The 18,432-nt window shown below is 41.0% G+C and overlaps 1 protein-coding gene across 1 annotated transcript in view; it reads left to right on the top strand.

The window, feature by feature from the left end:
- Positions 1–18,432, top strand: part of vegfc (vascular endothelial growth factor c) — a 35,723-nt gene that overhangs the window by 3,286 nt on the left and 14,005 nt on the right. Inside the window, exons 2-4 of the mRNA XM_064335079.1 lie at positions 12,541–12,754; positions 13,079–13,269; positions 17,179–17,318. Of these exons, the coding sequence (XP_064191149.1) occupies positions 12,541–12,754; positions 13,079–13,269; positions 17,179–17,318 (545 nt within the window). The remainder of the gene's footprint in view (positions 1–12,540; positions 12,755–13,078; positions 13,270–17,178; positions 17,319–18,432) is intronic.

The following is an 18,432-nucleotide window of genomic DNA, read 5'->3' on the forward strand; positions in this document are numbered from 1 at the left end:
ATATTCTTGTTATTTTAGGCCTTTTTAATCCCAAGAGTCATCATACTGTAGTAATATAATTATGATTAATTTGTTCGAAATTCCAGTAACATAGGTGGGACATGTTTCAAGCAACCAGAGCTCTTAAATTTGTAATCTGTTTTTTATCTGCTCAGGGAATATTTTTCTTTACATTTAGTCATGAATATTTCTGCAACAATTATTCTTAAACCCAAAGCACATGTGGCCTTATAAAGTATTAGTGCCTCTCAGTTTCAAGAAATATGCGTATTTCATGTCGTATTTCCCAACGCTGCATTGTACAGTGAAGTTGGTTTGGGTATTTTTCTACCCTTTTTACAGAGATTCTTAAACTTGGCAGATGCATTCTCAGACAATACATTCCAACGGGCACAAAGCATTTTACTATGAAGAAAAGAAAACAACAAAATACTTTAGAATTCACAATTTTAAGGTGAAGCTTCCATATTGGTGCCCAGCCATGTCCAACTAAATGCTTTCTTGACAGTTCATGCAACAAAAAAAAGAAAAAAAAAAAAAAAAAAAAAAAAAACTTTGATCAATGGTCCAGAAAATTCTCCATTTAGATACGCACAAAAATAAAGAGCCAATCATTTAGCAGGGGAAAAGCCTAAGTGACCTTTCACTCATGTAACAATAAGTCGGCTGCATCAGGCGCAGAGCCAAAGGCTCGCAGACAGCCTCGTGAGCAGCCGTGAGCGCCGCTTGCTAATTTGCGATCGCCATGGGGATATGAGTTTTTCACCCCAGCCACGCCAGTCACCGAGAGACCGCGGCGTCGGCCGAGTGTCACAGCGCGGCAGAGGGGAGACATTCATTTTTTTCGCCAACGAAGCATTAGCTGCTCCGTGGCCGTATACTTTATTTGAAGGGATCCCCGGTGGAGCTTTTGGTAGTGTAACTACCCGAATGCTAATGAAAAGAAAACATAGCTGAAAGGCTTGCGCGATGAAGCATGCTGGGGTTTGAATTCAGCCGGGATTGATTATTTTTCCCTGACCATACAAAAAAAACGATAATAATATTGTATGGATAATATATAGTGTTTTTTTGGTGAGTTTTTTTACGGGTTAAATTCAAGTTTAGCATTGGACTGCCATTACATTAAGCATCTTGGGCATCAAGGAGATGACACAGAGGGGCTGTGGTAAAGAGGAAAATGCACTTTTCTCCATCTCCGACTTTGAACTCAGGCACAGTTTCAGAATTTCAGCTGTTCACATTATGAACGGGAGTGATTCTGGAAAAGGTAGCTAATGACACACTGAAGTGACTGAAACAGGAATTTAATTTCCTATTATTCATGGCAGTTCATCATCCGATAATATCAGAGCACTGGAAGTCGTGTCCCATGATGGTTCCCCAGTGTACACAGCATTTCCTCAGATCACAGTGAATCACCAGCTGCAGTTATTCTCTGCAGGGAGGCATTGTTCACATCCTATTCCTGCTTTGAATATCAGGACTCAGGGCGACCGCAGGTGCTGGAGGCAATCTGGTGAACTCAGTGTACTAGCATGACGCGAGGCCGGGTTAAAGAAAATGCGTAAACTTCCTGTCTGTGTATCAATTTAGCCACACTGATGCTGCAATATCTGCAGTCTGCACTCCGATGTGGGTGTCAGTGCTTGCGATGTCCATTAAAAAAAAAAAAAAAAAAAGACAGTGAACCTCCTCCTGATTGTTACAAGCCAAAGAATGTGCATCAGACCGACTCCCCCTCTAATGGGGCCTCCACATCTGCAGAGACCGCCTCGCTTGTGGCTGCCATGGGGTCACATGACCAATGGACTGGCAACACCGCAACAGAGGGGTCAGGAGGGTAGTTGGTCCTGGCCAAACCCAGGACAAAGCCAGAAGAATCATTCAGACAAAAATAGCTTAGTATCAAGAAGATAAGAATCCTTTCTCCAAGAATGACATAATCCAGTACCTCGTGATTTTAAAATGTGTTGTATAAACCTACTGGCCGGCCCCCTTTTGCTGATTGGTTAAAGTTTGCATTTCTGACAGCATGTCCTCATCCGTTTTTGGACAGCTTGAAGCATTCCTGGAACACTGAGATGTACGTTCTTGCAGCTTATCAAAACAAAATGGCGTTTTCCCTGATACCTTAAGTCCCCTCAAGTTCCAGGAAATACTTGAAGAGGAGACAGTGAAGATGAACAACAGTCATGTTGACATTGGTTCAGCAAATGCTGTCAGATCTGGTATACTCAGGCTGTATAAGACTGACTGGAAGCAGCGAGCTTGAGAAATGCAGCAGATCTTGCATAATTACCATTGTGATGCAACAGATGAGCTTTGCATTCGTTTCCACATTTTCTTAAGTTGTGCAAGTGCTTATATCGCAAAATTGAGATAATAAAGAGCAAATTGCATTATGTTTGCCCCTGCACTAAAGCTATTATTGCCTGAAACATCTGGCCTGTTGAGTTTTTTTGCTGACTTACTGACACTGTTTCTTTGTGGCGTGGTACTTTAAGACTTTCACAAACCTGCTTTGGTAAAGATTCATATTGTTATCAGCTTCTTTCAGTGCATTGTTGTGTAGATTCATCAGCAAAGAACACAACATCACTGTGCATAATGAAATACCAAAACTTGCTCAGTTTATTATTTATTGGTGTCATGGGTTTGAGTTCCAAAAGCACAAATATGTATGTAGTACCACAAAGGCTAACAAAACCTACGCATTGTTTTAGGAAATAACTGTGTGACTTTGATTGCGATCGTACTGTTAATGCGCTGTAACCTTCATATCGCGAGTCATAGAGGTTGCAGAAATGCAGAAGGGGGACATCTGTTCTGCAGATCTCAGGACTGGAGAGCCACAGTTGAAACGACTGGGTCAAGACTTGGGGCTCACCCGGACCACATCGTATAACAGCAGGCGAGAGATCACAGAAAAACCCATTATCGTACAAGTAGGTCTCGTGTAACCTAAATACACAAGGCTTGTCTTGACATGCCCCCATCCTTCCAGCCTTCCCATGAATGTGTCAGACTGCTAATAGCCAGTAATCGCTTAGAGAAAGTGAAAGTGGACATTGATGAATTTCATTTGTTTATTTTTCTGTCAGTGATGGGCAGATAGCAGATCTTCTGCCTCCCTTCTGTAGAAACAACAGAAAGAAGCTACTTTTTTGGTGCAAGATTGTTCTCTTTGCATTAAAACATGTAGGTCTGACAGCTACTGTAACCTTCACACAGTGCTGCCTAATGAATGTTAAATGTTTTGTAAAATATGCCACCCAGCTTATTTTTTGTTTGTTTTGCGGTTTTCTTATTTAAAAGAGCTATTTCACAGACAGGGGAGTTCAGAGTTTGACCCAGGTAAAAACACTAGGAGAGGACATAAGTACATGGCCACTTTCATCTTTTTTAAATGGCACTGCCTTTTTACTTCTGATTAACAGTCAAATCTGTAAAAAGTAGTTTTACAGCAAAGGTGAACCCATTGCCGCAGTCTTTTAGGCAAAGAAAGCTGTCATTCATCGTTAATCTACGTCCTTTTAAGCTGCAGTGATAAAGGTAGAGAGAAAACAATCGGAAGAGGCGGGTGGTCTTTTTTCATGAAGACCTCTCAGTTTATAAAGTTTATAAAGCTTTAACAGCCCATAAGTCACCTTGAGCCCTGTTGTGACATTTGTTTAGAGAGAGGAGTCCTTTTGCATGCCTGCCAATGTAACCAGCTAGAGAAGCACACATTACGCATGTTTTGGCTAAGGGTGGCAGAATGTGACATGGTCACAAGAATGAAGCCCTGCTGGTACTAATAGCATAACCATATATCATTGGCACAGACTTAATGGAGGTCTGCATTGTGACTCTGTTTTCAGACACACACACACACAGATACATGTTCGTATTGCTATACTTGTGACTTCCCATTGATTTACATTCATTCCGTAACCTCTAACCCTAACCCCAACCATTACATGCCTAACCTTAACCCTAACCTTAACATAATTGTAACCCTAACCCTAAGTCCTAACCCTAAAACAGCCTCTTGAACTTGTGGGGACCAGCAAAAGGTCCCCACCTTGCGTAATTTTTCTCTTATTTCTATCCTTGTGGGGACATTTGGTTCTCACAAAGATTGTAATACATGCCCACACACACACACACACACACACACACACACACAAATACATTAAGGTCAGCAGGTTTTGGTCATTGCCATCCTCCTCTGCTGATGAGTATGTTTGGTATTAGGGTTTACAATCAATTCACACCACGAGGGGAATTTCACTGCGAGGACCATGGATCAAATGTTTCACCATCTAATTTAACCTGAAATGTATTACTCATGAGAGGCAGGGCACTCCACAGAAGGAAGTGACCCATGGACAGGTGTTGTTGGAACAAATTGACCCGTGTTGGCTTCTGCAGAAAATAAGGTCTCCAGTATGTTGTATCCTGCTGACTTATCATTGGCCATCAGTCAGGTTTTCATATTTTTCCGATTAGTGTACATCAGCTCATAACCCCTCCCCCCATTTCCCCCCTTGTATTCACTTTTGCAATTTTACTAGCTTTGTTTGTTTAAGCTTTCTAAAATTACGCTGATTAAGGGCTTCTGTCTACTTACAGACCCAGGAGTAATGGATAGCTCTACACCAACATCATTTAATTTGCCCTTTAATTAATCCATTAAGTCAAGTTGAAACAATGGAAATCTCTTAGGGTGGCTGTGCTAGTACTTACTCTGTAGCCTACCTAATGGAATGCCTGCAGCACTTTTTCCTTCCAATAGCGTGAAGTCACTAATACGGATAAAATTGGAGAACTGTTCTGACTTGTATTGCTTTTTATATCATTGCCAGGAGCCCCTTTGTAGATTGCTGCTGGGCTGTGTGATCCAGAAAAGACCAAAGCATATTTTAAAGATGGTGGAAAAAAAGGAAAAATAAGGCTAATTGTGTACAGACAAGACTAGTGTGAGTAGCTGGTGCAAACGTCATTGTGATGTACTTTTATATTTTACAGCCATGCGTTTGTTTTGCCGTATAATTAATACTAAACAAAAAGCACATGTGATTTCGCTTCATATAAAGAGAAGCTGATGATGTGTGGATTCACAGGGATGTGTGTGTTTTAAGATTCATAACTATACACTGTAGTCATAAACAGTTGACTCAGTATAAATGAATGCTGTGAATCATTCATTCACCATAGTGGTGTCTTGAGATGTTTTGTTGCTTTATTCTGCATTTTTTAAAGATATGAATTTTCTGTGAAACAATATGAAGTCAGTATGGTACAAATAAGTATTAAGCAGATTCCATATCACTGTAAGTTGTTCTCCCTGGATCAGTGAAAGGTATTACGTGCTCTGAAAGTCACACATAATTGAAGCAGTGCCGCAGATGTCTGTTGTGATTGTTACACAGAGACCATTTTTCCATCTATGAGTTCAAAATGAGTAGCATGTGTTGCACAAATACTTTGGAAAAAAAAAAAAAAATGCCGAAAATATATTGCCTTAAATTTGCCAGTGAAATTGGCGGCTGGACCGACGTTTCATTCAAAAACAGCAGGGAAGGCGTCCTAGTCACATCTTGTTCTGATCTAGGTGTGGTTTCAAAATCAAACCCGGCTTCTGAGGAGATCTTGGAGCAGTGCACCATAGCATTCTATCACACATCTTTGAGTAGGGGACCAGTTGAATCCTCAGCCCTACTGATTAAACCCATTAGGGTCTGGTAGTCAGTCAGACTCTACAACCACCTGATTCACCGCCTTGCAGGAGCCCTGTTTAGCCTCCCTCTGAGGGGGTTTTTTGGCATAGAGGCTGCTGAAATACCTGATTATTACTGCAGGCTTTCAGGACCAGTGCTGAACAGTCCAGCTGCTGGAGGTCAGGATTAGTTAAGCCATTTAAGGATATGTAGCATTGTGAGAGGGGCCAATGTTTTGTGATGTGGTGTTGGCAAGGCAATTGTCTTGGCCCAGAGCTCAGAAGAAATGCTACATTAGCGCTGACATCCTGGTAAGAAAAGTAGAGAAACACACTTAATTGCCTTATTGAGCAACAGTAATCTACACCAAGCATGCGTTTGCAGTATGCAAATGCAATCGTGATAAAGCACATCGTTAATGTTGTTGTACTTTCTTTCCCCTTGCCTTAATCAATGTTAAATATTTTGTTTATTGAAAATGCATTGAAACATAATGCATTGAGAACACTGTAAAGCACAAGCCACTGATGGAATTGTGTTATGTTGGGTGAATACCTAAATATAAATAAAAACATGAAGCCATGCAGGTTTCCTTGTGGTTCCCTACTCACAGGTTTGAGCCTGGGCTATGGAATTACCTGACTAGGAAGGGTCCATAGCAGAAAGTGTGCAGCTTCACAACAGTCACAGTTCCTTGGGTTACATTAGCATAAGCTTCACCCACCAAAGAGCCCATACCCTACCAGTTAGAGTAGCTGAACAATAGTACAGTATGACATGCAGTGTGTAGTGTGTCACTGGATTGCATGCTAGAGCATTTGAAGGTGGTGTACATTTGTTCTTGCAAGGGTGCTGGTCAGCCAGGGCTGAACTGAAAGTCGCAACTGCCAGTGACAATTAGGGGAAAAAAACAAAAGGGGATGATTAAAAAAAAATGATTTTTAAAAATGTATCACTTGCATCCTTGTCCAATTGAAAGTCTATAAATCAGGTGGTATTTTACTTGATAGTATTCGTTCATATGCTTTCAAGTCCTATATCTACATTGATAGAACCACAGATGTCAGTTTCTCAGACTTTTTACTGTGCTGGAAGCATCCTGATTGATTTAACAGTCAATGCTGACTGGAAAATGATTTCCAGCAATTGGAATGGGATCAAGCGCTATCCCATAATATTGCATCAGTGATTTTTATTGATTTACTGTTATTGATCTCAAGCCCAACAAACATGAATCACCCATCTAATCGCATCTTTGTTTTTATCCTTGAATAAAAATAGGACTGACTGTTTATTTTTAGTTGCTTCTTTGGTGATTTTAATAAGATTGTTTGCAGGCTATTTCTGCACATGTTTAACTCATAATGCTGTGCAGATAAGTTATCACTTAATTGAAATTGTGGTTCAAAGATGAAGACAGAGTTCACTGGTTAGATTCAACAGAGATGGCCCTGTTGTGCAGATAAATCCCTCGATACAATCAGTCCAACTGGCCACAGATAGGGTTCATCCTTTTGAGTGTTTTAAATGCTATTTTTCACATGCAACAGGATGCAGTTTATATCTTGGCAGTGCATATTTTGTAACCATTTTGGGTTCCAAGGCATCAGTGAATGTCTGCGTTTGCTGACCCTTGAACAATAAGATCAGAACAGCCAGACCACAAGTCGTCTGCTCAATCATCCAAGAGAACTTAAACAAGCCCATCCATCCTTTGCGTGCACTTATCACTGTCACTGTTATATAACTTTGTATTTGTCAATGCATGAAACAGATGCCGTTGCTTGTGAGCATCGGCAGTGGAGGGAGCACAGACGTAACTCACAATGGCTCTGCAGAATCAGACTCTTCATCCTCACTCTTACCTGCGAGCCCCTCCACCTTTCAACCGCTTGTTTTTCCCATTATTTTACGCAAGCCTCATTCCTCTATGTTTTCGTCTTGCCTGACTTCTGATTCAAAGTCATGCACCAAAGATAAAAAACATTTTATCTTAAATCTTTTAATCGCTCTGGATTTTGATACTTCTGCGGCCAGAAAGTGATGCCTTTTAACGTAAAATCTGGCCGACGGATGGTCGCTCTGGGTGGCTTTGATCTCCCACAGTCTGACATTTTAAAACACAATTAATATGAATCACTGTATCAGAATTTGGAACAGCTCTGCTGTTTTGATGCAAATGGTTACAACTCATTGTAAAGGAAAGAAGCTCGTATTTCTGTTAAAAATCTGTTGAAACAATTTGATGTTTTTGGATGCAGGGCTCCCCAGATGGAATACATTTGTCAGAGCTAAATGGAAACATTAAAATGTGGTGAAAAAACCCACATAGTAAATACTCAATAGAAAATACAGTATACTTAGCATACGTGGGAGGAGTACGTATTTGAAACAAGATAGTGTGTGATGCTTTACTGCCTTTAATGTCCATGCATTGCTGATCTTTACTGGCCATTGCTTTTCGGTCAGCTTTTCCATTAAGATCATTTTACTGGGTCATAGGCGAAGGCATCCGTGAACACAAGCCTGTATTTTGAATTTCATCATTTCATGATAGCACCCAGACTGTGGATCACAGGTAAAGACTGGATCATGATAGCATTCATCCATAGACTGTGGATCAGAGGTACAGACTTTAGATCATAGTAGCACCCAGGTGTGGACTGCAGATCCCAGGTACAGGCCATTGATCATGATAGCACCCAGGCACAGTAAAGGAAGTTGTCGGTGGGGAGCGTGTCAGCCGGCTGGTTCCACTGACGTCTGGGAAGCCTGTGATATGGTGCTAAGGTGGAGCCTCCTAACCCTTGAACCCTGTGGATTTCCTCTGAGGTAGCACCAACCATGCTTTGTGTCCAGGTAAAAAATAGACTGAAGCTTACAGCCAGCGAAGGACCATAAAAGGAACAGTCGATTTATTAGTGCAACCTGGCACTACCCCCTCTGCTGGCCTCCATCCTCCAGAATCCGGGCCTCAGTGAAGTCCATTGTACTAGCACATGTATGGATGGGATAATGAATTCCGGTAAACGTTCTGGCCACCTTGCAGAGTGCCATGCATTATGACAGGGATAAGGCAAAACACAAATTAAAAAGCTAAACAAAATAGGGCTATGTTGCTTTATGGTTCTGTTCTCATTCCACTGTTACATGATCCTTGTTCAGTGATAAGCTGAAAGTAAAAAAATTGCTTGTACTGTACTGATTGCACTCCATAATAAGGATTACTTTGGCCTACTAAATATTCCATGTGATTTCCAGGTCTAAACTTGGTATTTCCAGATAGGGACAAGTCTTGTGGAAAAAAATGTTTGGTTGAAAGAATGGTTATCTCCTGAGATATCTACTGTGGAAAAAAAAAAAAAAGTATAAATCACCGTAGGGCTGATAGTTAAATACCTTGTATGTCACAATACTTCCCAAGACTACATACAGCCATTTCCCATTTCCTGCTTTCTAAAAATAGATTTGCTAACAACAAGCATGACATGTTTTTGCTGGAGCTCCTAAGTTATGGGTTCATCCAGTAAATCAATGAACCTCTTACCACATAGAATCTGTTTTCATGTTTAGATTATTATAATGATAAAGTAATCACTATCAGATGGCCCTAATGTGTAATTAACAGACTAATGCAAAATGGTAAGAGTTTGACTGACTCCATTGTCCAGAAAAATACTTTGATTTCATACTGTGTGCAGTTTGTTTCAGTACTGTGTAGACAAATAAAACTATTATAAGCCATTCATTTTACCTTACTGATGTTTTTTAACATCTGGAATGACATCTTGATTTTGCCCATCTGTGAGTAGTGCTGTCTTGTCAGTCCTAAAATAACAATAGCTGCTATTTTGGATTTATTAGAGAAGGATGTGATGCTACATTTATTTATTTATGTATTTATTTTTTGAGATCCAGAAGTGATTTAGTTTGTCAAGGACTCCAGAAAATAGATTGTGTTAAAACAATAAAGAAGTCTGTGAACTCAAGGGCCTGTGGAGCAAGCAATGTGTGAACATGTTTATGCACTGCAGTTACTATTGTTCCTGGTAGGAAACTGCCTATGGATGTTATCTCAGGAATCGTTATAAACAAAGACATGGAAGAAACTCAACACAATAGCGTTGCTGGGTCTTTTCTGTAGTATTCAGGTTTCCTAAACAAATAAAGCTAATTCTGTGGGAAGAAATGTTCACTTCCCTCCAGGATTGGTTTCTTCCTCCACCTAAAAGCTTCAGTGAGAAAATATTGGTCTTGCGGACAAGGCCATTTTTAACCCCATAACCCTGGGACTCAGGAAAACAAAGATGGCCGCACCTCTCAACTTAATTGCCTCTTGGTAAATGAGGCAATTAGTCAAACTTTTTCATGAGCTACAGAGGTCACATCAGTCTGTCTACAGCACCATTGCACAGTTGGTGAAATCCAACGAGACATATTTCATTGTCGACACCTTAGTATTTTTTTTTTTAAGAGTAATTCCATTTTTTTTAGTATATTTCCGCAGGCAGGTCGAGTAAAACGATGAATGACATAATAGTATCTGACGGCTGCAGAACGTTGACTGGGAGCCGAGGGGCTTCGGTTAGAGTATTATGTCTGAATCCATTTGCTGGATGATAAAAAATGCTTTACAGATGTCGGTTGAGGAATGTGTGATGATTTAAGCCAATGTGGGTTAGCTATCTCTTCTCTGTAGAGAAGTATGGCCTCGTCTGTCTCTCCTAAGTACTATAGATATGACACAGTTGCTTCCCCTCTACTTCTGTTTCTCTGAGATATCAGTGCACCTATCCTGATATCCCAGATAAGTTTACTCCCACGACCGGTCCACTGGGCCTGGATTCAAACCAACCACATTCAGTGCTGTCTGGGCCTTAATCTTTGAAAACATGACTTTTTATAACAGTAACAAAAAGATTTACTCTCCCCTTTCGCAGTGTTTTTCTAGAACTCTCTCTGCCCCCATAATTGTCTGAGTTTCAGATGGTTTCTATCCTTTAGTGGCAGGATTTTCCCAATGCTGCTCTTTTACACACGTTCTGCCTTTTTGCCAGCTGAGACAACTCTGCAGTATGTCTTCTCTCTTTCATTACCTTACATTACAGGCATTTAGCAGATGCTGTTATCCAGAGCAACTTACAACTTTTTTTTATGTAGCATTTACATTGCATCCATTTATACGTTTTATAAGTTTTGAGATGCCATTAAGCTTAGCATGGATAAAAGCATAAACAAATGTCAGCAGTCTTATTTCTATTGCTGTCGTTTCCGTAGCACGGTCTGGTTTTGTTTCGTTTTTTTAAATAGTTTTGTCCCCCCCTTTTTCAATTCCCAGTAATATTTTAGGTCTGCCCCATTGCTCCAACATAGTATATCTGGTTAGAGGATATGACATCATGGGTTCTCAGAAATGCATCTTTCCATTCTGCAATCCACCAGCTTTTCTGCACAGTCACTATGGTGGAGGATGGACCGAACTGGTGTAGGCAGATCGTAGGCACCCCTCGGACTGAGCAGGCCAGGTTCAGTAAATGGGCGGTGGTATCCTGTGCGACTAACACCTCCTCCCTGCGTGTGGCAATGGCAACTTGGGCTTCTTCAGCTTGTGGGACTGAAAACCACAGTATCTGTTGCCATGATCCAGATTTTTATCAAAACCGTACAGCACATCACTGCAGTAAGAACAAGCGGCTCAAATGCTTATGCCTCCCACAGGGTCTTTCTGACAATTCTCATACCGTACATTCCCCCCTCATCTCCTGGGGTCAGCGCCTACCCTTCCATATTTTCATTCCTCCATTACTAAATCTTTCTTTTTTTGGCTGACTGACAGAGGCATGAATTACTCCCTGAGGTACCCAAGTGTTCATATATCTGTTAATTTTATCCAAGGTTTGATGAAGACCATTCTGGGCCATTAAACTGCCATATTTCTTGCTCTGAACACAACCTGTCAGGGCAAGGTGAGACTCTGTCTGTAGTGTGGGATCATTTTTGACCTTTAATAATCTTATATGGTCTAGGAGACCATTCACCTATGATGGATTGCCTAGATAAACTGGAAGAATCTATTTTAGGATGGTTTTTTTTTGCTTTTTGACACCTTGGAGAAAAAAATCCCAGGAGTTTTTATTGGAGGGGGCGATCAGTCATGAAGGTAACTGGGCATGTTTCCTGGAATGTTCCAGACAGGAGTATCGCTTTTCATCAGCACCATGGCCGGCCCTACCCCGCCACCCCCCCTTCTGTTTTCACACTTTCTCCTATCAGAGTCCCCGAGGACCACCGCACTAGAGACCGAGTCCAGACTTTGTTTCATGTCAGCTCCCACTCCGGACCTAACCCAGCTCAGCTTACTGAATAAGCACTTTTTTTAATTGCCAGTAGGCGAGGGAGATTCGGGAGTGAAAATGGCACAGGAAACTGTGTAGGCTCCACAGGGTGTTATTTTCCCTCTGCAGTGTCCCCCTGGCATTTCACAAACTCACTTCCAAAAAAAAAAATGAAAATAATAAATAAGTACCATGTGCATCCAGCCATGTTTTTGTGTATTCTAGGAACTTAGAAGGAAACCTGAAGTGTACAGCTTTATTCAGTTTTAATCAATGAAGAAAACATGTATTTTTTTTCCATTCCATTATTATGCATGCCCATGGTATTTGGTACAAAAAAAAAAAAAAGACTGCATGAAGTCAGTGGAAAGATCTTGAAAGCAAATGCCTTTCTTGCCTTAATCAACAGTGCAAGCATTTTGTAACAAATGAAACTGTGATATTAAATATGAACGATTGTGTACTGTCAGGCTAATGCTGCATGTTTCTCTCTGTAACAGGAACACACGGAGGCAGACCTAGAACAGCAGTTGCGTTCTGCGGCGAGCGTGGACGAGCTGATGAAGATAGTCTACCCAAACTCTTGGACTATGCTCAAGTGTCGCTCGAAGCGGGGATCGCGATTGGCCGGCAGAGAGCGGTTCTCCGCCGAGGCGCGGTCCGAGGAGCTCCCGGCGTTCGCCGCGGCGTACTTCAACTTCGAGATTCTAAAAAGTACGTCACTTTCTGTCCTCGCCGCTGATCATTGCATGGGTTAGCATAAATGTTAGCACTTAGTTTTAAGGACATTAAGGACTATTATTCCTTTTTCATGAGCTTAAATAATAAAAAAATATCTATCTATTGTCAGCAACTTGGGAGAGCCCATTTAATTTGAATTGTAAAAAGCAGTAGCATGGAATATACCATTTGCCAGGAGTTTTAGCGTTATGGGCTTAGGGGTGTACGTAATAATATTTGAATGAATTGCTTATTATTGTGATTGTCATTTTAATGCGTCTCCCCTTCCTGTCTGGTCTCTTGCCATGCATTCAACAGGTATTGAGTCAGAGTGGAGAAAGACCCTGTGCATGCCTCGGGAAGTGTGTTTAGATGTGGGGAGAGAGTTTGGGGCGGCTACAAACGTCTTCTATAAACCACCCTGCGTGTCTGTCTACAGATGTGGAGGCTGCTGCAACAGCGAGGAGCTTCAGTGCAGAAACCTCAGCACCTCCTACATCAGCAAGACGGTGAGTTACAGTGGGAGGTGGTGGTGGTGGGGGGGTGGGGCAACATTTGACCCCTGTCAAAAAGATATTAATGACCTTAGCCAAGAGAGTCTCCCAGAAATTGAGAGATGTCCAGTTCTTACATCTGAAATTGTAATATCTCAACAATATTTATTGCAAGGGTGAATGATTACATGACTCTCTTGCTGGAACACTAGTCTACTCTGATGTAATGGTAATGTCTGGCTGCTTACTGTGTATTTTATTGCCACACAGGTCATCAAGATTGGCCATCCTCTCCTTTGCATACGTATAATTGCCTTTTAAATAAGGATGCCCTCATTTGCACTTTCTGGTTGACATCAGGTAGAAAAACAAATCTTCCCAAATCACACTGAACTGGGGAGAAAGGTGAAAGTTCAAATTTTTTTAATGTGATGTTCAAACTATCTTCAGGCTAATCTTAATCTCCCACTCATCGCAGGCAAGCAGAATCAAGTGGTTTCTCTCCATGATCTAATACTTTCATGACCCCCCTCGCATAGACACATGACCGGAGGGTATTTTGGACTACATTTGTAACTTGACATTGTTTTGGTGAGGAGTCTTAGCAATGTTCCAGTGCATTTATTACTCAACGGGTGCGTCCCCCTTGTCTAAATAAATCAGAAACGAACCCGAAATCTGGCGCTTCAAAGGTCACTGCGAGCGCGTTCCAGTGCATTTGAAATATCTGACGGAGAAACTCTGCCATTTTCAATGCAGACAAATGCATGTATTCTCTGTGAGAAATGGTGGATTGATTGCTTTAGTAAGGGGAAATTGGATTGAAGCATTCCCAACAAAAACATTTCCCAAACATTTGTCACCCCGAAGATAAACAACTGTCTTAAAGAAAGACATTCCATATTTTAATTATTCCCATTTATAATTCAGATGTCTGAACTGTAGACTGTATGGGGGAGGGTCTAGACAAGTTCTGTGTTCTGTAGAACAGGTAACAGTCACAAGAGAGCACCCTTTGTCTCAATCAGCTAAACTATGCGAGTGAATCGTTTTTGCAGTCTTTCCTCTCCAGGATTTCTAGCCCAACACCTCTGCCTGAGAATAAGGGATTACCTATCTGCACGACTTTTATACCCTCAGGATAACCACCCAATAAAATAAATCTCATATTTCCCCCTGACCACACTCATGGTTGATGCAAACATGGTGGGTGGGCCCAAGTAGCACAATAATCACATAATATACAGGACATAACTTGGATTGTTAATCTGAAATCTTATTATGAAAGTCTGTATTGCTGTATGCATCAAATGATAAATACAGTTATCTGCCTGCCAGATTTACATGTGATTGCAGTCTTGTGGTTTATTGCTGTGGCTGATGTTTATGTTTTTTTTCTGTGGGGAGAGTAGGAGCACGGCAGTTCATTATTTTTTGTTGATTTCGATGCTGATGGATGACTGCAGTTCTGCCCTGAAAAGTGGACAGAATAATTGGCTCCGCGATGGGGAGAATCGAGCCTGCTCTCAGGTCAGGTGATGACTGGGAAATGACTATTCCCGGTGCTAGTGATAGTCTGACACTGACAAATGGACTAATGAGTTCTAGTCTTTTTGATGGAATAATGATTTAAAAAACGGATTCAGTGAATGGGAAAGTGTGTAAGCCTCTTCTGAGGTCGGGTGATGACTAGGATATGACTATTCCCAGGCCAGGGGTAGTTGGATGCTGACAAATGGACTAATGAGTTTGTCATCGTTTCGACAGAAGAATGATCCGATTCTGTGAAGGGGAAAGCGAGCCTGTTCTTAGGTCATTCAGTTCTTAGGTGTTGACTGTTCCCAGGTTAGATGGTAGTCTCAACTGTTCCTCGGTCGGGTTTCGGCATCTGATAATCCTGTAACTCCGCACTCCCAATCAGGAGCAGAGATGTGCTGTTTCCAATATCCACTGTGGGCTGCAGAGAGTGTGTGCCAAATGTTTGTAGTCATGAAACTGTTGTACTGCCAAGGTATGCAGGACATTGGTGGTAACGAGCCAGCACGGGGGTCATCTGTTTTGGTGTTAACGACTTTGTCAGTAGAGTGAATCAGGAGTTTCCACAGGCAACATTGTTTTTTCACTAGGGACTACTGAGGAAAAATAATTTCAGTATTTTCTGAGCCAGTCATAAATCCTGAGATAAGAATGGAAAACAGAATATCAGCATCAAAAACTTCTTAAAAATCTAATAATCTGATCTGATTCACACATGGAACCTTACAACATCGCCATGTGCATTTATCCAGGTTAGGTGTTCTTATACAGAAAAAGTCCACGTTGGGCCTGTTCACACATGGACACGACTGTTCCGGATAGATTAGGCAGGCCAGGCTGCCTACCCTCTGAAGCAATGCAGGAAAAATATTAATGTTACATTAGTTTGTCTTTAAAACAGCCAGATATTTTGCTGAATATTAGTTTTAACAGTGATGCATATATACCAACACAGCACAGTTGAAGAGTGATAGAGATAATTCAAGGTGAAATCTTTAGCTAACATAGCTTGGTTATATGATCGCAAATAGCTATATATATTAGATAAACAGTGAAAACTTGGTTTATCAGCTAAAAATCTAAACTTATATGCAAAGTTGTTTTCTATGGAATCACGTTGCATTCAATCTAAATTTTATTCTATTTTTCTTCTCACTTTGTCAGATTACAAAATCTTTTTCTTTACCTTTGGAGTCAAAGCTGTTTTTACTGTCCTCAGAAATATTTACTCTGCGTAGTTATTTCTTCCAAGGCCTCCAAAAGTCAAGCCTTCTGCTTAGACTTAAGTATTCCAAAATAACATTGCAGGCATAAAGCCTCAAGTACTTTGCTTGCTGCTGTGTAATGTCTTAGGCATGCATACTGAATAAGTTACGATTTGTTTATGCAGGAGAAACAGTGCGTGTCCTTTCATGCAAGCCTAACAAGCTATATACCATTAGAAACATAGTTTAATTAGCAAACTTGCTCTTCAGTTGTCACTGTAATAGCATTCCTATTTACACAATACTGTTGGCATGTGTGACATGAGGAAACAGATGGGTAATTCCTCAGGAGAATTTCTTCAAAGAAGTAATTTCTAAGTAAACAATGGACATTCCATCAATGTTTCTGAGTTAGCATGTCTTTGGGACTATAAATCACAGTAGATTTTATTCACTGTATCCTTGCTGTGATAAAGATACCAACATTAACATGATATGTGTCGTCTGTGGATTTCCAAAACACATAGGTGAGGACCCCAAGCTTGTTGCCACCCCACTTTACAATTAAGGAACCATTGTCGCTAAAACATTGGCATCATTCAATAATTTATGGAGATAGAACAATGAGTTTTAACACTTTCAATCGGTAAATCGTGTGACCTGACTGATTGAAAATTTCCACCATAAAAAACTGAATGAATGCAAATAAACCCACTCCAGCCTGAATATTGGCCGGTACAACTTAAGGGGTTAATGTAGAAAAAAGGAAGTTTATTCTACTGTGATATTACCTGCTGGTAAGTTATGTCCTCAATGGTGAGTGTGTTTACAGAACAGGATACTGCATTATAACCCTAAGTATAAGGATATATAGAGCACTTTTATACCTGTACCATTTATTTGCTTATTAATTGTTATGGTCACAGTTTATATAAAGTTTATACAAACTGTAGTTTTCAGTAAGGAGATTTTGCACAACCTTCATTCTCAGCCAGTCTTATCAGAGTTGTTTTTAGTTCGTAACCACAGTCACGCTAATGATCACAAACAAGAGGGGAGAAAATTTGACGTCTGTTTATTTGCAAAGGCCACATGTTTGGGTGATACGCCAGCCCTGCTATTCTACGGGAGAAGGGCTCCTTTTGTCTGTTTTGACGGTCTGTTTTCTTGTTTTTGCTTGCAGCTCTTTGAAATCACCATACCAGTTACACAGGGGACGAAGCCCGTCACCGTGAGCTTTGCCAACCACACCTCATGCCGCTGCCTGTCGAAGCCGGACGTTTACCGACAAGTGCACTCGATCATAAGACGGGCGCTACCAGAGTAAGTGCCTGCAGGTTACGTTTTTTAAACCATTATTGCTCATGTTTCTCCATTAAAGCATTCACCCAAACCTGTAAGGGGGAATGCACTCTTTCCCTGGAAGGCATTTTAAGCCTTTGCGAGGTGTGCCAACGCATTACTGCAGAAGTGTAATGCTAGCATTGTCACCCTAGTCTCGAGGGCCATAGGAACTACTGCCTTCTGTTCTGCCTGACTTCTAGACTGATTATCTGAAGATGTTGTTAGCATGTGGAGTAAGTCAGTGTTCCAGGTGTAAAGCATTTTCCAGCTGGAATGTAATCTGAAAAAATAAAGCCTGAGGTTACAGCCAAAGGGAATTGGAATACCCCTGCCTCATTGTGTGTGTGTGTGTGTGTGTGTGTGTGTGTGACCATTTATGATCATTGCATTCTTGCTTGTGTGTACAAAAGGTGCTATTTTTATTACTTTCCTCAATGGAATATACCATGGGTACACAACTTCTGTAAGACCAGTGTGTGTGTTGGCGTTTTGCTGTGCTGGATTGTTCCTATATCAGAAGGTTCTCGTAAAATGTTTAAAGGTTTTTGGTAAGGATACAAGAGCAGTCTCTGGCTGTGGCTCACGACTTCAAGACTTTATGAAAAAAATCTCAGCTCAAATAAATGATCGGGCTGAGGAATAATTTGGAGCAGGAGAAAGCTGGCATGAAATCCAAAAACCGACAAGTCCTCGTTGTGCACCCCAGGAGAGTACGCTTTTCGTGTTGCTATAGGCAATATAGTAAGAATTCCGATTATCCCCCCAAGAACTTCACGTTAATGTGCTGTTGCAGGATACAGTAGTAGATGGAATTCCTGTGTGGTTTTTACTGAACTTTCTTGTGATCAATGTGGAGTCAGATGGACTGCATTGCAGTTTTTTTTTTTTTTTTAAAAGGAGCAATTCCTCAATGTGATGTTAAGTAGTTTTTTTTTTTCCATTGCAGCGGAGCCAAAAAAGGAAGATATATTTTATGAGAGCGCAGATAAAGAGTGGTGTTTATGTTGCGCTGCAGTTTGCACGGGTCCGGCGCTGTAAGTGGATTTTACGGACAGCGTGCGTGCGTGTGCGCCGGGGTTACGTCACCTCTGCA

The sequence above is a fragment of the Anguilla rostrata genome, chromosome 5, assembly GCF_018555375.3.
Source record: "Anguilla rostrata isolate EN2019 chromosome 5, ASM1855537v3, whole genome shotgun sequence".
Lineage (NCBI taxonomy): Eukaryota > Metazoa > Chordata > Actinopteri > Anguilliformes > Anguillidae > Anguilla > Anguilla rostrata.